This window comes from Hyposmocoma kahamanoa, unplaced genomic scaffold (assembly GCF_003589595.1).
Source record: "Hyposmocoma kahamanoa isolate Upper Pololo Valley unplaced genomic scaffold, ASM358959v1 99879, whole genome shotgun sequence".
In the NCBI taxonomy this organism is placed as follows: domain Eukaryota; kingdom Metazoa; phylum Arthropoda; class Insecta; order Lepidoptera; family Cosmopterigidae; genus Hyposmocoma; species Hyposmocoma kahamanoa.
Genome location: NW_020656077.1, coordinates 251,533 through 276,190, shown reverse-complemented (window position 1 = coordinate 276,190; position 24,658 = coordinate 251,533). Strand labels below are relative to the sequence as shown.

At 36.7% G+C, this 24,658-nt stretch overlaps 1 protein-coding gene across 1 annotated transcript in view; it reads right to left on the bottom strand.

Annotated features, from left to right (window-relative positions):
• The window catches only part of LOC113239339 (protein trachealess), a 53,590-nt gene extending 35,114 nt beyond the window's left edge, over window positions 1-18,476 (bottom strand). Inside the window, exons 1-2 of the mRNA XM_026476288.1 lie at window positions 18,253-18,476; window positions 69-307 (exon numbers count right to left, since the gene is read on the bottom strand). Coding sequence (XP_026332073.1) covers window positions 69-307; window positions 18,253-18,476 — 463 coding nt within the window. The remainder of the gene's footprint in view (window positions 1-68; window positions 308-18,252) is intronic.
• Window positions 18,477-24,658: the final 6,182 nt, after the last annotated feature.

Below are 24,658 nucleotides of genomic sequence, written 5' to 3'. Positions count from 1 at the left end.
TACCTCGATCAATGTCAACACTGAAGCCATTTAAAATTTGATCCGTACGTTTTAAGTTACAGTCTTACCTTTCAATGTCTTGCTGGTAAGAGGAGGATCCCGACTCCATGGCGGATCACCGTGTCCAGAAAAGTCCCTTAGTTTGAGGTAGCTAATTGTCAGCCTGATGATTGACGCTTTGTCCAGCTGGCTGGTGATGGCTGCGGGCAGTGGCAGCATCTTCGCCAGCTCGTAGAACTCGTAGTTCTCTTTCCCTCGCCTAGATCGAGCTGCATCTCGACTCTTCTCTTTTCTTAGCTCCAGAATACTGTGAAAACAATATTAAGGTTAGCTTCTCGATTTAACCGCTTGTTTATCGATAGGAACACCGTGCTTAGTTAATAAATATTAGGTAGATTTGTTGACTATAGTTTCAGTTGATTGTTATTGGTCTTAAACAATAATTTCGTGGATTTTAGGAACGCCATGTTTAGTCAACAAAAATGAAATATATTTCTTGACCATGGTTTCAATAAATTGTCATTAGTCTTAAAATTGTCTTAAACAAGGCAATGCGCAAAAGTTAGTAAGGAAAACGGTTAATTTAGTAGATTTTTGGAACACCATGTTTAGTTAACAAATATTAAATACATTTCTTGACTATAGTTTCAATAAATTATCATTAGTCTCTAAAGAAGGTCATAGCGCAAAAATTACCTAGGAAAACGATTCATTCAATGGATTTTACATTTCAAAAACAAAAACTTGTGTGTGGAAAAATATTCCTAAAAATTCTCATGATGAATCTCAGGTGGGTGTTTTCGTAGCCACACCCACGCCACACCCACGGGCGGGGTTACTAATGAGTCCTGTGTTTTATTAGTCAGACGTATGGCATTTACATTTAAAACGGGTTAAAAGATACAAATTTACATTTTATTGCTCTTCGTGAACGCTTGAGATTCCTTTTGGAACAAATAATCGCCGAACATGGACTGATAACTTCTATAGACCTATCTGTTATACTTTGTTTCTCTTAGGTACCCGTAACTCACTACAGTGTGTAATCATTTTTTCTGATCTAAATCGTGTATATTTATTTTTTTTTAAATAAACCAACGTTTCGGGTCTTTTACAGGTCCCATGGTCACGGCTAACTGAGATGGTACAATCATCAACCAATGTCAATTGTTAATGCAAGACCACCTTATTTTTAACCGACTTTAAAAAAGAAGGAGGTTCTCAATTTGACTGTATTTTTTTGTGTGTATGTTACGCGACTACTCGATTTGTGACACGATTTTAATGATTATTTTTTTGTAGGAAAGAGAGAGTACTTCAGTAATGGTCCCATTTAAATTTGAAGAGACAGAGACATGGACACTGAGAGCCGCCGACAGGTAAAGAATTGACGCCTTTGAAATGTGGTGCTGTCGCAGAATGTGAAGGATACCGTGGACAGCCCGCCACACCAACGTCTCTGCACTTGAGGAAATCCAGATAAAGAATACACAGCTTCTGTCTTTAACTTGCATGCGTGTGATACGCTATAATGGTCACGTGACACGTAGAGATGCTACTAACCTGACACTTTTGATGGTGACAGGGAAGGTGGAGGAAAAGCGAACTAGGGCCAGAAGTCTCAAAAGGTAGTCGTATCAAATCTCCGAGCAACTGGGGATACCTGTCAGTGCCGCACTACATTGGAGCAATTACTATGCATATGGAGTAGTTTTAGTAAGGCAACATTGATTAGTAATTGAATGTATGAATATGCCATCACTGACATTCCGTTGAAACTCAACTAGAGAGCCATTGAAACTAGATTTTAACGGAATAACAAATATGATATAAGAAAATTAGCAGAATTGGGCCCCTTTTCAAACCACTGATCATTGTAATTCTGTTGAGACTCCAGACATTATATTGCAATTATGATAATATACTCCCGGACACATAATTCGAGTCACCTCGCATTTTTATCGTAAAGGGCTAGAATACAAAAATAGTATTATCATCGAAGAAAAAGTTTTCCCCGGTTTTACAATCCAAATTCCCAACAAGGACTTATGGGAAAGACGTTTAGTATACTAGTTTCAAAATTGCATAATAGTTTTTGATCAATCAAACATTGTTTACGCGTAGGGCACTTAGTACTGAAAATGCGTGGTGGCTCGAATTATTTATCGGGAAGTATATTTTTTATTCCGCTAAAATCTAGTTATACTAGTAGTCAAGTCTCAATAGAGTGGAACCAGTGAAGTGACGATGTGACGACGACAGTGAGTGATGACATTCATTCACCGATCGACGTTGCGTTAGTAAAAAGTGTCATGGAAATATGCATATCTTATTATTTCTCGTTTAAACAGCAATTCAGTCTTAAAATTAAATATTGTCGCTTAGCAGACAACACCGCTCTAGTAATTTTAAGTAATTTTAAAGGGGAGTGAAAAAACTGCGCTAATATTATTGCATACAAGATTTTCTAATCTATTATTGATAGTGCTCTATTTATGGACACATAATTAATTGTATATGAGTTAGCTGCAAAATTTTTATTAATATTCACGTTTTATTTGGACGTGGGTAACGTTCAAAAATAAAATCGCCATTTTTCGACTAGAGCGGTGTTGTTTGCTAAGCGATGACATGTATAATATTAGTAGAATACAGCGACGACGTGTGATCGACTCGCCATTGAAGAGCGGAATAACAAAAAAATGCAATGGCAGTTGAATAGTAGCTCGACGAGTTGTGTGTCGACAAAATGTCTCGACTCTGTCGACACACAACTGAAATGATTTAAAATTAGCAGACTTGGGGCGCTGGTATAAAATTCCCTGTATTATGATTACCAAAGCAATGAATTCAACCCCAGGACCCCCAGAATACCCAGACCAGAATTTAGATAAGTTCGTTTCCCAAATTATTAGCAGTAGAGTTCATTGTGAAAGAGTTCATTCAGAGAAGTACTTACCGCCTTACCTACTTTTACCATCAAACGGTAATATGAGCATTACTACGTTCCGGTTTTGAAGGGTAAGGGTGCTGGTGAAATTACAGGCACATGGGACTTCTTATCTTATGTCCCAGATCTTTGCAATTTAAAGGTGAGTCGCGCTGTAACTGTTATAGACAGGTATGTCGCTTAACACCAGGCAAACGACTTGTTCGTTCCGTCACTTGGTGTTATTAAAAAAAATTGATCCTACCGGGTATCAAACCCGGAAACACTTCATCTAGAGTCCACAGTGCAAATCACTGGACCTACGCGACCGTCTCTTAATTATTTATTATATTGATGTAAATCGTATTACTGTTTATACAATACAGATAATATCCCAGCTATGCAACAGAGTAGCTAATGAAACTCTTTCCGGTGTTAAGACACATCAGCTAAAAGTTTACGGTCAGGGGTGCTAAACCGTCGCCGCCAAGGTGCATCGTAAGCGATCCCCTGATGGGCCTGCTTTACGATCGTCGGATTACAGTCTTCTCCCACGAGACCGCGCTTTATAACACCTGAGTAAGGTCGTCTCAAAATTGGACGACGAGTTTGGTTTATGCGGCTTACTTAATGTGTTGATGAGGTAATTGCTGTTGTTACTTTATGATAATAAGTTCATCTTGCATTTCATAATAGTTTGGTTTAATAAAACTTTATAACGTCAACTAAAAAGTCACTTTTCATGATGTTTCAACTTTAGATCAATGATAAGAAATCAGATATTATACTGATTTAAATAAAATAGGAAATGTAGTCTAATTTCCATTTAATCAATAAATTCAGTAAAAAAAAGTCGTTTTGCAAATCGTATGTAGCGTAAATTGAAATGTTCTTTGGTAAAGTAAAATAAGATATTTACTTAAATTAATAACTTTTGCAACTATAGTATAGAATATGGTAGTTTGTATTAATATTAAATTGTAGTAACCGTGGCACCTGTAAATAGCCCGAAATTTTGGTTTGTTTGAAAAACAAATATACTCGTACACGCGATTTAGGTCTGAAAAACTATTCATTCTAAGGAGTAGCAATCGCGAAACATAGTGACGCGACAAATTTTAGTAAATTTTAAAATCTATTTTTACACATTAAAAGTCTTAAAGAAACTAAAGTAAGTTTGTGTGTTAACTCAACCATAGTATTCCACTTTGAAAGTAACCCTTAAGCTCGAACTAAATCCTTATCACAAAAAAACTACAGTACAGGGACCAATAATTCTTAAAAAATCTAAACAAACCCCTTCCGGCGATATAAGATCGAATTTCCCGATAAACGCACCTAACAGTTAAAGCATAAAGCGACCATCACATTGAACTTGATTTAATGTTTTCCAAGGGTCGACTTGGTCAGTTTCGGAGGACCATTGTTGGAGCCGCATTAGATTGTTTAAAATAACTTTACAGTGGCCGAGGGTTGGACGCCCCAGGCTATTATGGGAACCTGTCCACTTAGGTCGAATTATATTAAATAATTTTATTTTTCTTTGCCTTTTTTACTTGAAAGTTCCATACGATATTCCTCTAAAGACATTGACATCTATGCCGAAGCATGTATCATTGATTAACTAAAGGAAATATTCCAGGCATGCAATATCGTCCCCTCAGAGGAGATAATATCTTACAGAGTCAATTTACCTCACTTGGGATAATAATTTATGGTTGCCAAAGATAAATTATTCTTGTCAACGCCCAGTACGATAGCCTCATATCTACAGTTTTTGTTATTGTAAAGTAACATAATAGATACGTCTACGTTGTGACCTGGAATTTTTTAATATTTTCGTCGGTAGAGATAATAAAAAGACTCCACCATAATTTCCAAGTTCATGGAGTTGAAGTTTTCAAAAAACAACAGTAAAAGGATATTCGTGTTCGAAAAGGTGACAGAGATTCAGTTTTCCGCTCGCATGTGCCGAGTGTAATGGTTTTTATGAGGCATTCCGGAGTTTCACAGCCAAATGGATAAGTAGTCCCCTGCTCTGGCCTGCAGATAGCTTAGGTAGACTACTACTATGTTTAGAGTAGATTTTCTTTCCATTTTCTATGTGCAAAGTAAAGCAACTCTTTCCAGAATTTTCAGTAATATTTAAAATGTCGTCGATTTCTAATGTTTCATTTTCACCTGGCTTTTCTGGCGTATAAACTGCTTTGTTTGCTTGAAGACATGGGCGCTCGTTTTTTCTTAACGGATGAAATGTTTATATTTTTAAGGAGACAGTCTACTCTGGTCCATTTTGTTCTGTCCAATTTTTATGACGGACCTCCCTTCATTTTAGAAGTGGCTGTCTTTAAGTGCGCACGTACGTGTCTCGACGCCCCGTACACCTGGGAATCGAACCCACAATACGCTACTAACGCGTTGACCCTCTCCAAAGTCTTCCCTAAATCTGATATCCGAAAACGCGCCTTAATGTGCACATCTTTAGGACCCATTTCGATATCCGACTCCGAGCGAACTGATCAGTCATGATTGGTAGACCTTTACAGAAAGAAATCGTAACTACCGATGTCATTCTCAGGAACCTAAACCTTAAAGCGAGGAAACAAAACCGGAATTTGTCGCGCGAAACCCGTACAAAAGGAATTTTCTTAGAAATTGAAATAGGAGAAACTGAAGGAAAAAATTGCGCCGGAATCGAACAGAGGCCCGGTCGTAAAAAGCCGGTCAGTGCGCAACCGTGTCGCAGTAGTTACGGTTAATGTGTCCGGGACAAATTGAGTTGTGCCTGGGTAGAAAAATTAGCTGGCCCCTTGGGGCTTAGGAATACATCTCTAGCTCTGTACGTATGATTATGACGCTTGGAGATGACAGCATTTGTACGAGTACTGAATAATATTACTCACTGCGAACCAATATATTACATCTAATCCGCGGCGCTTGTATGCAAACTATTCCTTACGAAGCTTGGAAGTGTCGATAAAAATAGTGATGAGATAAGACCTACTGAAGTCCGGCATTAAATTAGTATGGATGACACTTAGTTGTAATTTGCATAGGAGGCTTGTTTCCTTGCTTTCAGATTATAGATTGACTAGAACAGTTCACCTTGCCATATCTGGTCTCTTTTACCGAAATCAACCGAGAACTCAAGTAGTGGTGACACCATTGCTAGTCTCATCGTAAGCTATGCTGATAAGGTTGAAGATCAATGAGGAACGCAATAATTCCTCATGAGTCTTAAATAAAAACAATACTTGTTCGAAGACGACATATCCTGAATGGTACCGATATTCCCATCTGTCACGGTATACTTAAACCTATTCCTTTGTAAAACACAGATTCAATACAGGTAGTAAAAGATTTTGCTCAAACTTGAACCAATAGACGGCTAAATTGTCAACGGCTAAAGAAGGGTTGAAAGGTCGACACCTTCACGATTAACCCCACAAATAATGGGGTCTTAATCTTCTTGTTGTCACACTTTTAGATAGCGCCTGGGAATTTTTGAGTATTTTCTGCTTGAATAGTTTCAAGTCCAAACATGGGTTATTGTTGCGGTTGAAAGCATTTATCGTGAATCACAAGAAAAGATTGTTAAAAGTAAAGTTGTGGCAGTGAATTGGTAATCATCCGTTTATATTATTACGTTATGATTTAAGAAATTCAAAATGAAATTCCTGTAAAACAAAAACGTTATAAGTGGCACGGAATAAGGCAATTACAACCTGTAATTGTCTTACAATAACAAGGATTGAATAGAACATCTTCAAATTGCAAAAAGAAATATAAAAACACGTTTCTTCAAGTGAAAATAAAAAATACACGTTTTATCACCCCAAATGCAATAAAGCTCCCTTCTGAATGACGAATATGACATGTTACATTGTTAGATTGAAGTGGTCTTGTCACCAAATGAGTGCTCACTACATTCTGTATAGGGATATTAAAACCCACAACAATGCTTCTTAGTAATTTTTAAAGAATTATTATCGACATCTTAAGGTCATAAGTATGCATTATGAACTCCAATCATGACGTTCTTGGAATAATAATAGTCGCTAACGTTCTAGTAACGTACTAAGCAATCCCTTAAAAGTACACATGTAGGAATACTAAATTTGATCCCAGTTCACAAAACTTTTCAAAGAGAAATTCACACCCTACACTTAAGGGTCGGCTAGTTTTCTTTAAAAGAACAGATATTTGAACCCTTGGAATTTAGTCAACCGTCCGCTCCCTTGAGCCTTGGAGACCCCACGGTCACTTAGAAGGAAATTCGTATAAATCGCCAGAATATTTGCCTACAATGTACATCGATTCTTTCTAATTCTAGAAACACATTTATGATATAAATACTATATTTTAAGAAACTATCACTATTAATGTGTAATATTAACATATGATGGGTTCCTAACCGTATTAAAGAATACGATATATATCGGGATCTACTAACTAAACGATGTAATGACGTGACATCTTATTTATACGAAGGGAATTAACTAAATAAAAACGAGGGGTGACGCCGCCATATTTGACATAGGAAATGAAAATGTCATAGGCTTATTACGACTTAAGATTATTAATATTGCTGACGATTATCTGTTGGCGTATCACAGTCGCAGATTATAATCAAGGAATACTATTGACGCCATCTTTGATTACATAGGATTTATATTGATTGATATTCATGGTCGGACATTTTACTTGTTGGGGTTATGTAATTTGTACAATTTCAATCAATTTCATGTTTCACGTCAGTAATCAGACACGTATGGTGAATAAACAAGTTCTTAGGACAAAATAAACCATTATTGTAACATGACATGACGCCGTCTACCTACAACAGACTTGCTTAGCCTTCCCGGGCTCAGCAAAAGATGTGGGACGGTGACAAAAAACATCATTGTACCAAAAACACGAAGTGAAAAGAGGCAGCGTATCTAACCTGAGGTCACGTAGTTATTTCCGATGTCAAACGGTGCCCAGTCAGGTCACTAGATAAAAAGGTGTAAGATTGTGTGATCATCAAGTTTTTCCAGCTTTGAAGCGTTCCTCTGTGTTCTGGTGACAAGTACATTATCCTAACTTGCAACTTTCTTTGTTCTCTTTGAAGTTTTAACCAAATTATACTTAATTTATAAGCACTTCATCTAAAATCTTTCGGTATTTTTATTAATGAAACGTTTTGTTTGCGCCGATTATTATTAAACGTTACGAACAAGGCATTTCATCAGTGTCTGATATTCTGGTATCAGATCGGAAATAATCAAGTGGGGCCACGTCTCGCGGGACAGACATTTTACTAGGCTCGCACCCCCGAGATGAGTTTAATATGACTCGGCAAATTTCCGAAGCCCGGGTCGTGACGTTTTGAATAGTCTCCATCGACACGGAACTATCGACGACGATGACAATACTAATCATCAACATTACTTTCTCTGAGATGAGATATATTTTAAATCTTGAATCGACACCGGAAATTACTAACAGTAACAATGATACGCAAGAACGCTGAAAAAATCTTCTAGACTATCTTCAGTATTCACAGGAACACATGATGAAATTAGGTTTATACTTCCAATGCTGCGTCGGCAATAATAATGCAGGACAAAAATAAATAAAGCCGACTGAACTGTCCGGCCCCGTGGGCCCTGCGGGACGAACGATTTGTACGCGCGCCAAATTGCCGCTCTTTAGCCGGACTTTAATAATCACGTCATATCCAATTTTCCTTTGAAACGCACCAGGAATACCAATAGGGAGGTCCGAAGATGCTGATTGAATGTGGCGTTTATTTATCTGTTAATGTATTTATTGTGCTAATTGAGGAACACTAAACGAAATTATAATAACAATAATGTGCCAGATAGCCGCACCAATCTCCCGGTCTTAAACTAGGGAATGCCCTTTACTATGAGTACCAAAACCACCATAATTCACTCCTAGGCACCACCCAGAAACAATAGGCTTAGAGGACACAATAATAGAAGCCTTAAAATATGTACTGTACCTGTTGATTTTGAATACATAGAAGTATATTTCAAATACACGACATTCTCTGCTCTTAGTTATACCCTTCGGTGGCCAAATCCCACATAATAGGAACAAAAAATGACCAATCTGTTAGAAGCGTCGATACGAGGATGACTAATGATAGCTCGGCGTTTAGCAAATTGCCTGCCAAAATCGTAGCGAAACTGGAAAATTGTTTTATTCATAAATGCAATAGCCCGGATTTACTAGGATGATTTTCTGATGAATAAAATAGTGATGCGGGGATTTCGTAGCCCCATATGAACGTGGTTTCTACAAATATTTCATATCCTTTTTCGAATATCATTATTCGGTTATACCATGCCATTATTGCATAATTAGCGTATTAAATTAAAAAATGCGCTATTAAGTTATAAAGTATTTTTTAAACAAAAAAACAGTCGTTTGAACTCTATCGTCGATTAAGTAAATAGAACTAACGTAGACAAAATTAGCAATACAAAGAGAAACGTCGGGGCTGCATTCGCTGCCAATTGAAAGGAGAAGGAAATAATAGTTATTTGCAATAATCGACTGAAGGGACGGCTGATTGCGCCCGGGGCGCGGGAGATATTTTTCCCGTATTTTTGTCTGGTAACTTGTAGTTTCAACGCACTGTTCGTTAGTGCTTTCATTGTAATTTTATTAGCCATTTACTAACGTTGGACTCTTCTGTGAAAATGAACATTGTAAAAGCGACGCCTGCATTAGATTAAATAAGCATTTTTATTATTGTTCTTTTGAATGTGTTCCTTGTGAATGTCTGTGATCTCAAATACTGGTTAAATCAAATTAACGGATATAGTAATGTTAAATCTCCCTCGAATGACGGCAATTCAACCCTATAAGAAGAATTGGAACAACAAGGGTCAGTACAAAAGTCCGGTGATGAGGTAAAGGGGGAAATAATGGATCATTTTCGGGACACTTGTCTTGCTGTTAATCCTGGCTGACCGGCTGTGATCGATTGTTTTCACTCTATTATCGAGTCATATTCGAATGTCTATTATAGATAGGAAATAGTTCGTATTGAAATCGGATTATTTTTAGGAAGTGTTAGTTGCTATATTAACAAATGAATGTCTGAGACTCACGGGTTCTACTTGAGCGATACGTAAAAACATGTTCAATAATAAAAAAAATATGTGTTGCTTATTTTAACACAATTCTTGTTTTGTTTCGAAAAATACACCTGCGATAAAAAAGCAGATCGTAACCGCAAACATCAATTGGATGTTATTTTCGAACGATCGACTTTTTAACTTTTATTCAATTCTGCATAATCGTAGACATAAAACCTAATGGTTTGAGCGTGAAAAAGTAGAATGGATGTTTTTTTTTCAAATTTACAAATTGCATAATAAAGGTTTTCACTCGTAATATATACACAATATATATTATTAGTAGAATATAAAATATACCTATATTAATAAATAATAAGATTAATCCTATTAAAATTCGTTCGAGAGTGTTTTATTATACAATTATAATGAATTTGTGAAGCGCATTTACTTAATTAAGACATGCATTTTATTAAAAAGGATTATTTGAGAAGGTGAACAATGACAATAACGTAAATTAAGCGTGACTGAAGAATGTTAAACAAGTCAGGAAAAACTACTCAAATGGCGATTATATATATTTTTTAATGATACAAAACGGGATCAACAAGTGGTGCGCCTGGTTGGAAGCGACACGCCTGTCCATAATAGTTGCAGTGCTCAGAGCTTAAAATCGCAAAGTTCTGAAGGGCACTGCCAGCAGTCTGCCACCCTGAGACAACAGTTGATAAGTTCCATGTGCCTGTAATTTCACCAGCACCCTTTTCCTGCAAAACTAGAACGCAGTAATGCTCACATTACTGCTTGGCGGCAGAAATAGGTAAGATGACAGTATTTCCCTAGACAAACTCTTTCACAAGGAGCTCAATGCTTGAGTAGCCTAAATAATATAATAAATATATTCATCGAACAGTCGTTTAATCGAAAGTTTAATTATAGATCGGACAATTTAGGCACAGGCGTATTTTTCCAAATCATAGAGGCAATCCTTTCTCCAGCGGCAGTGGTAAAAACTGGATAGAGGGCGCGACGAATCGCGGTGACTCAGCGAGCGGCTGATTGAGGTTGGCCACTGCCTCACAGGGTGCTCTCAGGTAACGAGGAAAAAGGAAAACACGAGGACAACTTAAGACAGTAACTTGTGGTTAACATTAGTATAAGTGACTCCACGAGCTGAATTTTTATACCTAGATTTAACTTTGAACGATATTTGTGGTGATTCTACGTGAAAAGACTTTATAGCAATCCCATACATAATACTATTATAAAATTCAACGTTGGCTAGGGCAGTGGTTGTGTCAACACTGCACTAGGTCCCTTCACGTTTGGATTCCACTTCCCATTTAACATCACGTGAAGTAGAGTCGTCTGTCCCGTTTAAAAAACTTAGATCTATGTATTTCAGGTTGAGATTAATGGGATCTAATTTTTCTTTGTTTTCTTTTTCTAGCAGACTACAAATAAGACAAGAACAACCTGTGAATATAAAAAAATACAAGACAAAACGTAATAGATCCATATATTCTAAAAAGGGCCGGCTATCCTCTCCAACGCAAACAAATTGAACTACATTGTCGGAAACTGATAAAGTTCAAATTTGCATGAATGGAAACATGTGTATTGGATGGTAAAAAAGTAATTTCGATGAAGTGAATCTGTGAGTTGATTTAAATCGTTGTGATATTAACCCGGATATTGATATTGCGTTTTTTCTTCCAAGTTATTTTGATAGCACGATATAAAATCGGCGTTGAAACATCGATCAACACTAATATCTTTCATTGTACTTTAAGTGAGATCATGTGACGAAGGAAGAAGGCGCAACAATATCGCTGCAACAATAGATTTGTATTTTAGCTCTGTGAGAAAGTGTTCAATTAGGACGGATTTTTCGCTTGATATATATATATACATATACAAATAAGTAGCAACGACAGGTCTTCTTATTCCAATGTAGGTGATTTATCACTTATGTAATAAAGTGCTGTATTTTTGAACCTTTATTGATAAAATTCACGTTTGAAATTGTAATCGGCAAAAAGTCAAAACAATTTTCTGAAAAAGTAAATGACATTTTCTCCTCCAATACCCAACACCTCAAGCGCTTGCAGTTGAACTATCGCGTTCGGGCTCATTAAATTGGTTTCGACGTTGTTGCTTGCAGATGGTGACTTTGTAGACTTTTTGGAGAGCGTTGTTTTATATCGGGAGTTCTTTTAAAGGTGAAATTGTTTTTTGAAAATGTAAATGACGTTTTCCCCTCTAATACTTGGATTATCTATATGATGTACACTTATCAATATATCCATCTAAATATCAAAACTTAGTTCTCTTATTAGCTGCGTGCAACGAATAATGCAACACTGTAACGTACTAGAGCCATATGGTGTGTATAAGACGCAGCTGTGTTTTCATCCATCTTTAAAAAAAAATCAAATTTACGTCAAAAAACTGTATTTTTTTACATTTACGTTACGTTTACCTGTCTTACGTCGTCATATTTCTAATATTAAATTGCAAAAAAAAGAAAGATTTGACTCAATTACCTACATTGAGACAGAATGAAGGACAAATTCTATTTAAGTATTAATTTTAAAAGTTAATTTCGGATAAGTATAATAAGTAACCAAAATACCACTAATTGTGGTTGCTCCACGTAGTTCTGAGATCGGATTCTTTTCGCCGCTCCGTTGTGGTTAGGGCGAGATTTTTTGTTCAATCAGGTGCAACGATTGAATTCGACTTTTATTCTCGTAAATATTGGGGATTTTGTTACTGTTTAATGGGCGGATTTGTGTTTTTATTCGATGTTTTTAACCGCTCTAACTGTTTATGGATATCTTTAACGGCCATAATATTTTTTATGTAAGGGGTTAAAATAAATGTAAAGAAAATTTCTAGAGATTATTTATACATTTGTCCATTACCCTTCTAGTATTCATAAAATACTTTGTTGACCTATGTATATACATAATATGTCCCTACATCAATCAAACTTTGTATTAAAAAGTAATTATGTGTATCCTTTTGCCATATTCGTCTTTATTCACGATCTATTGAACACAGAACGATACAAATACATGTTATGTTATTTAGTCACGCTCTTTATTTTTCAATCAAAATACTTCAGAGTGCGGATGCAAGTTTTTTGTTTCAGAAATTCTATCGGTTTTTTAACGTTTAGAAATTTTGATGAAGTGTGAAAGGTTTGTTGTCCTGTGATTGAGTCAAAAGCCAGTTTTTATTTCACCGTTAAGAAGGGCAAAAAATTAATTTATCACAATGGGTTTGAAAAAGTTACGTCAGTTGCTACTGATCTACTGCTGTAGAGTTCCTTATGAAAGAGTTCGTCCAGGGAGAACTGCCACCTTACCTATCTCTGACGTGAAGCAGTAATGTCAGTATTACTGTGTTCCGGTTTTGAAGGGTAATAGTGCTCGTGAAATTACAAGCACAAAGGGACTTCTCAACTTATGTCTCAGGGTGACGGACGCAGTGACAGTGCCCTCTCAGATCTTTGGAATTTAAAGCTCTGAGTGGCACTGCAACTGCTATCGACAGGCGCGTAGCTTACCCGCAGGTACACGATTTGTTCGTCTTGTGACTTGATATCATAAAAAAATATATAAAAGTTCGAAAAGTTGTTTTTTCATTTAATCCGTTCATGGACAGTCTGTGCTTAAAAAGTACCGTGCACAAAAATGTCACTATTTACTATTCTCGCCGCAATGTTTATATTGATCATCGAGTATATTTCATTATGCTCGATGATACTGATTTAATGTAAAATTTTGAATATAAATCATTCGAATCTGTTAGTGTATTGTTAATACTTCTCTATGGAGAAACAGTAGGCGGCAACTACACAGAAAGCATTTGGTAATCGCACTGTAAATTCCGTAGTTGTTTTTATTTTTTTTTTGAGATTGATGATATTATATAGCGAAATGGGGTACCCCGTACTATTATACTGATATTTAATTTCACTGTTCTACAGTAAGTGCACACATATGTATAAACTAGTTATACACCACATTGACTAACTTCATGCGTCTTATCTCGCAAATTCTATGATTCTAGAGCTCACCACTTAAAGTTCAAACTTCAAATCTTTGACAAAGATGGTTCATTCTCCATTCAAGGCTTTACTTGTTACCGTCGGCGGCGGTTGCGTACATTTCAAGTTTATGGGCACTTGGTCGCTGTGTGGCAAACAGCCGCCTATGAAACCGGCCAGTTACGTCTACAACCGGTGTAATGTTAGATTTTTACACAGGCCTAATTGTAGTAAAGATGATACAGACTGTTCTTACACTAGACTCCTTGGCGTCAGAAATTAAAGATCTAAGTCATTTTTTTAGATAAGACCCACTTCAGGTCGATGAGCCAACGGAGTAAGTAAGTAATTTATTTAGCTCAATGCAATTATGTCGTTTTTAAAGTATCGGCACGCTATGATGGCCGTTTTGACGTTTGTCCGCTCATCAAGTTTCGTAATAATTCATAACTACGTTGAAGGAGCTAATTGGCGTACATTGTTGTCAATAGTAACGTGCAATAAAAATTTATGGATGTATAATTTTACGACACAACTAGTCATTGATTTACCGAAAGTCGACATTAAAAAAATGAATCTACACGATCGTCACTTATGGGATCGCTGTCCAGCACTCTCGTCAAAGCTCAATGCAAAACAAAGCAGTTCCGACTTGACGATATATTAAATAAACATTTTTATTTTCGTTTTATTAAAATTCTTTAATCAGCTACCCCTTGCAATACTACTTATAAATCTAAAAACTTATAGATCAATTGAGATTTGACTTCACTATTGTAATCTGTCAAAACAGCCATCATAGAGTGCCGGTACGGAGTTTCTTGTGAAAGATCGTTCGTGGTAGTACTGCCACCGTACCCATATCTGCCGTCAGTTCATTTCATTTGGCCCAGTTTTGAAGGGTAAGGATGCTGGAAATTATAAGCACATGGGACTTGTCAACTTATATCTCTGAGTGACGGGCGCAGTAGCGATGCTGATTATGATCTTTGCGATTGAAAGATCGGAGTGGCACTACAACTATCATGGATAGACGTGTCGCTTACCAATTAAATCTATACTTAGAAAATAATTAGCGTTTTTATTATATACTGCTAGGATAGGATAATACTATCAGACAAATAAATCAAACTCTCATCCCAATTAACATTTGACTTCTAAATATGCGAACTTTGGGACTCTTGTTATATTAAAACCAACAAAGTCTCATTAAGGCAAATAAGTCAAAATGTTTCTGGGAAAACGGCAAATTACGAAGGTGAACTTGATCTTTGTAGCGATAAAAGTCGAATGACAATATTCGTCGCTTCATATTCTTCAACGAGATACAAATTTGTTTCCGCCTACAAATTAAATTGTTCCTTTTGGAAATAATCATTATAATACTAAATTCTGGTGTAAAATTTGTCCTAAATACACACGCCAATTAGTTACTCGTTACTCTTCCTATAATTTTACAATCGAATTGTATTAATTTACAAAATAAAAAAAAATAAGAATCGTGCTATAAAAAAAATAATAAGAATCGTGCTATATATAATAATATCATTGTAACATTTAAATTATAGTATTTCTAAAGATTTTGTTATACAAGCCATTTTACGTATTTGCAGAATTACAGTTGAGCAATTAGAAACGCTAGGCAAAGTTTTTTGAAACACAATATAATTTAAATAAAATGTGAAAATAATCCAACATTTTGTATATTGTACCGTGGCTTCACTTCAACTGTCACGAAATGATAACCATCTTAATTTGTATACGTAACTTGCTCCGACCACGCGTCTTTTTTGATATGGTTCTCGTATTGTGCGCATGAGTCGCTTGTGAATTCATTTTTAGACTTAGTCAACGTAGTTGTAGGTATTGTTTCAAATTTTCTACGTATTCACTACATTTTTATGATATTATGTAATATTGATAATTGGAAAGAAACCAACTTTCCTACAAAGAATAAGTTACATATTCTTTTTTTTATGGTATCAAGTGACAGGACGAACAAGTGGAGCGCCTGGTGGTTAGCGGCACGCCTTTCCATAGTAGTTGCAGCTCCACTCAGAGCTTAAAATCACAACGATCTGAGGGACACTGCCACTGTGCTCGTTACCCTGAGACATAAGTAGATAAGTCCCATGTGCCAGTAATTTCCCCTGCACGCTTACCCGAACACAGTAATGTGAGTATTACTGCTAGGCGGCAGAAATAGGTACGGTAGCAGAATTTTCCTCTTTCTTGTTACATTAATTTTACATTTTAATCGACTTAAATAAACAGGAGGTTATACGTTCGGCTGTATGTATGCTTTCCGATTTCTCCGTCAATTGTAGACCGACTTTGATTTTTTTTTTCTATTCTAATCTTGGCTCTAACAACTCATTATGTGGGCTAGCTGTCACTAGCTATGGCTACCTACAAAATGAGTTATATGTGAAATGTTAATTGAGATGTGAGTTTGATTTATTTGTCTAAAACTTAGAATTATATATTAAAAAACGCTAATTATTTTCTAAGTGTAGATTCCTACTAATAACATAATGATTTAAATACTTTAGATAGAGCAAAACATTTTTTTATGATATCACATGACGAACTAGTACGTCTGGTGGTAAGCGACACCTATCCACGACAGTTCCACTCAGAGCTTAAAATCACAAAGATCTGGTGGACACCATTACTACGTCCGTCACTCTGAGACGTAAGTTGACAAGACCCATGTGCCTATAATTTCACTAGCATCCTTACCCTTCAAACCGAAACACAGTAATGTGAATAATACAGCTAGGTGGCAGAAATATGTACGGTAGAAGAATTTCCCTTGACGAACTCTTTCACAAGGAGCTCTACTTATCATATTATGTAGATATGATAATATATTGCCATAAGCAGGGATATGGTACGTAGAGTTACTTTACCACATAGATTTGATGCATATTTTCTAAACACAGTCTTACGTTTCACGGTTCCGAATAACAAAATATTTTTATCGACGTTTGTTTATACTAAATATCTATACGACTTAATTTTTTTTTTATTTGGTTAAGCAGCTATAAAAAAATATTGCTTCCCTAAATTTCTAGCGTTAATCGTGGTGACTTTACAGCTAGTACAAAATAATCGCGTTAAACCAGTACCACCATGTCATTGAGATAGGGATCAAGAAATTTAGACATAATTTTGCTTAGCGTTTGGACGTTTATACACTTTATTGTCTTGTTATTCGTTGTTATTATTATTAACTTTGTTAAGTATGCCTTTATTATTTTCTTGCATGTAGTTCTTTATTTTAACAATTGTTCCATTACGGTTCTTTTAATATAGGAGAGTCTGGATTTGTTACATTAATTTTACTTTTTAATCGACTTAAAAAAACAGGAGATTATACGTTTGGCTGCATGTATTTTTTCCGATTTATCCATCAATTGTGGACCGATTTTGATTTTATTTTCAATTCTAAACTTGGCTCTGACAAGTTTATTATGTGGGCTAGCTATCACTAGCTATGGCTACCTACAGAATGAGTTCGATTCTGCAAAAGTAAAACGTCTAACGTGCATTTGGGAAATATACAGGAGAGCGATTTAAAGTAATTTTTTTAAGAAAATAAATAATTACTTAAATTTTATTTAAATTTTATAACAAATAAAATTTGAGTTTTTTATTTTTCTATTAAAAGAAATACCTTAAATCTCCTGTAATATTTTCCAAATGCACATTAGACGTTTTACCTTTTCAAAGTCGAGTTAATTGGCAGGACGTGATTGTTTTTAGATAGCTTGTTAAACAAACCTTACCTAAATAAACTTGCAGAAACAAATAACAGCATATTGTTAAAAAAATACACATAATTGACATCGATACAACATTAAAGTTCAATATTGAATCTAAAAGCTCCTAAACATAAACAAGCAAAATAACGAAGTAACTGCAAACAAATCTAATGCAATTATCTATAAGGTCTATAAATTAATGACTTGTTGACTTGTCGTGTTGATTCTTTAACAAAGTAACAAATAGTATACTTCGTTCAAGAATAAATAGTATTAGCTTAAAAAATATTGTGTGGATTATAAAATAGAGGTGAAATACTTTTTACAAGCAACATCGACAAGCCATAACATTTTCGGAAAACAATAACTAAAATAAAAAATATAAAAAGAAAAAATGAAACGTGCCCAGGTTCGAGATGCGATTGGTTGGATGCTTGTTGCTGCCGACAGATATCCGGGCTTGTCTGTACGAACCAGGAATGGGTGAAGGCCGGGTTGAGGCCAGGATTGAGCCCCGGCCCCGGGCCCGGCAGTCCCATCACTCCAGGCAGTCCGCCGGGCCGCTGGTGGTGGTGGAACCCAGCCGAGGCCACCGCGTAGTCCATTGCCACCGCTTGGTACGGCAACATTCTCACTTATGCACCCAATAGACCGTACAATATCTACTTAGTCCAAGTCTGCAGTTCCGCCAAAATATTTTCGTGCTCCTTCACACACCATCTCGAATGTCGTCGAGTGTTCAAACGCACTGCTTAAGTTCGTAGTGGTCAAAAAAGTTCCATAATTATTTTTTTGCGTCACTTGCACTGCTACAGTTCGGGATGCCTATTAATTTTTGTCTAGTCCTCGTTTAATTTTATTTACAGAAATGTTTGGAAAAAGTCTGTCCAGTACAAAAAAGATATTACCAAAAATCACAAGTCCCGGAACTTTAATGGCGAACAGCGATGTTTTAAGCGGTCAGAGAGGTTTTCAGTTAGCAAACAAACGCCCGTTCTATTTTCGTGGGTGATCATTTACGGGGCTAGCTATTCACAGGGGAAAAGTCACGCACAGCCACCCACTTAATAAATATTCTGGGCATATATCCGTTTTTACGTGGACGTGACTGGCGGGATACTGTCCGCTTTTCACGTACGGAACGCGCGGCCGATTATCGAAAACAGTTGCACGCGTCCCCCTCCTTCAACCTCGGACGTGCAACTGAAACCAAGCACGCGCGCCAAACGCGACTCTATCACACTCAGCCTAGACACCCCGTACACCATCAATTCGGAAATTAGAAAGGGACAGCGCTCTAGAGACGACAAGGACGCGGATCGATCGGACGTCATCGCGAAGTTAAAAGCCTGCGTCGTTACATGGCCCGTAATAGGCGGTTACGTGATTGGGCGTGGCCTAGCCTATTAAGTTGAATTGTCGCGTTCTGATTGGTTGAAATTGGTAGTAGTCGTCTACGTGATATGTTCAGGAATACGTTTATAGCCTGCGCTCATAGAATATAATAAGTGAGTTGTAGGTTTGGATGCGCGCCAGTTGAGGAGATGCGGCGTGTTGCGGTTTCATTCCCGATTCGCGTAATGGTTTTTAATTATTACTTTGGGGACCGTTAATAGGTTAACATTGCGTGTTTAGCTGGTCGTTGAATATTAAAACGGATGCGTTCGGTGAATGAACGTACGAGCAATGGGCGTGGTCGGGTACGCACCTTGAGCATAACCAGTTATATCGAATGACAAGCTGTCTGCTGGTTTCGCTGTTGATTCTAGCTAAAACCACCGACATATATGTGAAAACACTGAACTGACTGAATTTCCTCTATTGATATCAGAAATAAACTTCTATATGGTACCGTTCCGAAACATTACAACCAACTCCTAGGCATAAGGCAAATTATCAATACAGTTGCGTTACGAAAATCTATAGAAATAATCATATTTGGGACCACGATTGCAATGATACTTGAGCAAAACTTCCAATAAGAATCTAGCATTGTATAAGTTTGAACTTTTGATTTTCGTGTTTGTCTTCTGAAACAAAACAAAACTTCATTTACCGATTAAAAGCCTATTTTGAAACATATTAGATAATTTCGAAATAAAATAGACAAAAATAGACAAGAACTGAATTAGACTTTGATTCGCGGGTGGGAATTTGTTCAAATCCTTGTTATAGTGATCAATAGCGCAAAGTTCAAGTTCGCTCACGTCTGCCCGCAGTTAGTATGCCGCCTCGCGTCCGTCCCGCAGAATAATGGGCTGTTACGGCCCTCTCGCTGTAGGCACTGCCACCAGCTGATTTTTGTTTAGTTTCTGGAGTACTGCCTCCGGTCCTGGCGAAGGCACGTCCTTTACTTCATCCATTCAGTGATTCGTAGAGTCCAAAACTGCTCTACAAATACAATGCTTGGTACAACCCACACATTTTGAGACTGGTCCACTTATGTCTCAGGGCGATGGGCGCAGTGGCAGTGCCCCTCCGATCTTTGCATTTTAAATCTCTGAGTGGCACTGCTACTATTATGGACAGGCGTGTCGCTTACCACCAAGTCCATGACTTGTTCGTCGTATCACCTGGCGTTATAAAAAAAGGAATGTATAAACTAAGTTGCAATTAGAAAACAAGATGGACTCGACAGTTTTATTTTAACAAAATAGTTTCAAGTCTGATGTTCCAGTAGAATAGACCCGACAATCTAGGTAGAATCCCACGCAAATCAACGCAATCAATAGGTGAATTATCTAAACAGTACTGAGTCCAGTTAGGTGACCACGACCGGAAAGGGCTGCAGTTGTGGCTTCCGCTGCGCCGCCCGCACCGCTAACATTATACATGCGGATATCTCAACAACTGTTCAACCATAACTAACATTATAATACCTCTAACATATAATACGTACAGTTTCTATAATATGATTGCTTAAATACTCAATTGTGATGCGAATGAATGGTAACTTGTAACGTACGTGTGTGTATACGTTACAATTTGCAACCAAAAATGAGCGGTGAGTTGAAAATGAAACTATTTTTCCTGATTTAAATCGCGTATATTTATTGTTTCAAACAAACCGACGTTTCGGGTCTTTTACAAGTCCCATAGTTACAGTTGACTGAGGTGACAAATATTAATACAAAGATCGAACAAAGAAAAATTCCTTCGATCCAGCTGAATTGGATGGATAAACCAGCGTCTTCAGCATATCAGGTATAAAAACATTGTGATATTCAATAAACTACATATGATAATTTTATTACCTATGGATAATTTAAATAGTATCATTTTTATCCGAATCTATGACAATACATGGGGTTACATGTAAGCCGATTTTGACTGCAATTTAATACGCTACAATCGCTATATATGTTCCAAGGTTTCAAAAAAAAAACAAATATATTCGATTTAAATCCGGAAAAATAGTTTCATTTCCTATGTGTAATAATCGCAAATACCTAAAAACTCGATAAGTTTTTTATAGATAAAAAAGCTACTCCACACAACACCCACCTTGCAATAATGTGCACATGACGACTCGATATTTTATTTCAATGCGATTTTCAAGTAAATCGATCTATAGAAAGGCAAACCGAAACGTCTAAATAAGAAAGCAATTAACTTTTGTAATAATATCATTCAATTTGAACAAAATTCCATCCACAAATTTAGTTGTAAATAGTTTCTGCCCTCGATTTTCGCCGGGTTAAAACCCAGGCGCTTGCCAATCTCTGCTTGCAACCGTACATATACTGCATAACCTAACACTTAAACTAGTCTTGCAATGTATACCGTACAAATTTGTAATAACGACATTTTTTGCTGCGAACTATGAAAACCTCATCAACAACAACTGTCTCTACAAGCGGATAACTTGAAACCGCTTCTGAAGACACGTGTAACACTGCTGTTCTATTATTTATCTATGTAACCTACTTAGCAGTTTATCTTTTTGCGAGATCTGTGTTGATTTTTTGTTTGGGTTTGTGGATAATTTTAGAGCGTAAGAGATGGCAAGTGTTTACGATTGGAATCTCTCTGGTAATAATCAATAAAGAGATCTTGTAATGGACACGGTCACGCAAAGGCGTCCAGAAGCGCGGACGCGTTGGTACGCCAGGACTGCGCGCGGTGCTTGAGCGGTAGCGATAGCGGCAATGAAGGCCGACGAACGAGATTCAAAAACAACGATAGTGTTTCCTGTTTAAAACATGTGTCTTAAACATACATACAAACTATTATTATTATATACTACATCTCATTAGAAAAAAAACTGAAATTTAATTAAATATATCAGCATTTCGTAAAATTTCGCATATTGCAGGAAAGTTTGAATTTTGAAACATACATAGCGATTTTAGTAAACTAAATGCAGTCAAAATTAGCTCCCATGTAACCCCATGTATTGTTATAGAGTCGGATAAAAATCATACTTTTTAAATTATCCATAGGTAATAAAATTATCACATGTAGTTATTGAATATCACAATGTTTTCATACCTGATATGCTGATATGGTTCATTCATCCAAAACATCTGGATCGAAGGAATTTTTCTTAGTGTTCGATCTTTGTATTAATAATTGTAATAAAATCATCAAATAAATTGGTTCACGGTACGAAAAACCTCTTCGCTTTTTACTGTGTCCTCTGCTCGTCCACGTTTAGGCTACTGTTTAGAAAACCGCCTTCTTATTGGATAATTCGTGATTTCAATTTTTTTTTTATCGATTCATGGTGACAGGTGTTTGAACCTGTCGTCCACGATCTTGACATTGGAGCATTGAGATACGGATCGTACCAATCCAACGTTGGGTCGACGAACTCAACTTATCGACAAGTGCCATCGAGTTTTACAGTTACATCTGTAATCGATTTTTAGACCGGAAAAATCTTTGCTACTCAATAGTACAGAATTCGGGAGATTTTTTTTAGATTTTACTCAGCATATTTTTTTATAGAAATCAATTGACTGCCGATTCCTTGGCGACATTCAATCAGTAGACAATTAGCGTTATTTCTGCGTTAAAAGCCCGTTTCAATTGCCATTATACGAGTACCTGCTATAAAGTAGGCGTAACGCATATCATCGATCAGGCGTACGACTTGTTTGTTCCGTCACTTGCTCTCATATTTAACAGCAGTAGAGCTCGTTGTGAAAGAGTTCGTCTAGGGAAGTATTGCTACTTTACCTATTTCTGCTACTAAGCAGTAATGTTCGCATTTCTGCGCTCCGGTTTAGAAGGGTTAGGATACGGGAGCAGTGGCAATACCCCTCAGATCTTTGCGATTTAAAGCTCTGAGTGGCACTGTAACTGTTATGGACAGGCGTGTCGCTTACCTATAGGCGCACGACTTGTTCGTTCCGTCACTTGGTATCACAAAAACAAATATTTTGATTTTCACCTTTCTGGAAGACTAACGGTAAAACGACATATTATCTAATTAATATATTGTTCATACAACAAGTAAGCCTAAATACTCCATTTGAAGGCTGGTAGAAAATACAAAAATACTAACTTGTACGGTCATTACACACGGCGACTTTTAGTAGCGATGCTGTCGCGCGTTTATATCGATGCAGTCGCGCGCTTGCATCGCGTTTGCATCGCTGCTTAAAATCGCGCGTGTGTAAACGTGGAAGATTAGCGACTGCCTCACAATTGCATCGCCGATAAAAATCGTCGTGCGTAACCGCTCTTATATATACCTATTATACATTACAATAACTTAGTCACCTTTTGTTAAACTCTGTCTTGATATGGTTAATGCAAAACTTGTAAAATTCTACTAGAATTTAACAAAATAAATTAATTAGAAACATGCGAAAGAAGAATGTTATCATTACAAATAATTCCTCAAAATACTATGTGACAGCCGTCTTACCCACAGACCACATAAAGTCTTACCTATTATAAATGTTAATAAAGCGCTGGCTCTATAGGTCTATTTTGAAGAGGAATATGTTTAAATAATTACTATTTCATGTATGAATGTTTGTTGCCACATATAAATTAAAAAAAAACGTAAATATAGGTACAGCAGTACCTATATATACCAGGTACCTGTCCATAGCAAAAAACAGAACGTATGTACTTTTCTAGATTTCGCTGTTAATCACCCTAGACGCCTAAACTACACACTCGTACGTCACGGTACTTGATAATTTTCTGCATCGTGGTGAAGAGTGAATTTTAAGCAGGATCGATCGCATTTGCCCTACATTTGGCAAGGGACGCACGTACTGGGCTGGCCTCTATTTTATTGGTAGGGTGTCAGAGGGCATAAATCTCTGGTCATATGGTCGTGGGAGATGCACGTACTTGGTTTTAATCGATTATATCAATAGTTTTAGAGATAGTTTTATTTAAAAAAAATCACCAACTTAACGTAATTTCACGGCAGTACGGGCCTACTTATTTAACCAAGGTGGAGTCTCTTTAATACTATACTGTACGAAACCTCTATATCTTTTTTAAGGTAAAGGGCAGCATTCCATTTCTTATAATAGATTATTTAGTTGCATGATCCGAGCATCTGGAATGACGACCACCCACATCTATAACATAACTAGCTGGGACAGGCTAAATACTAAGATGTATTTGACCATCCCGCATTGGAAATCAACAATGTTACTAAACATAGAGAATTAATTATAAGAATATAAATGTAAAATATAAATAAATTCATTTCTAGCTATAAATGTTATTCATACCCTGATTGGTCGCTTTACACTTCCTCAGAAAAGTTTTTAAGCAATAGAGTACAAAAGCAAAGCAGACCTTTATGAATATACGTTACCTAACTCTATTGTGCCTGAGC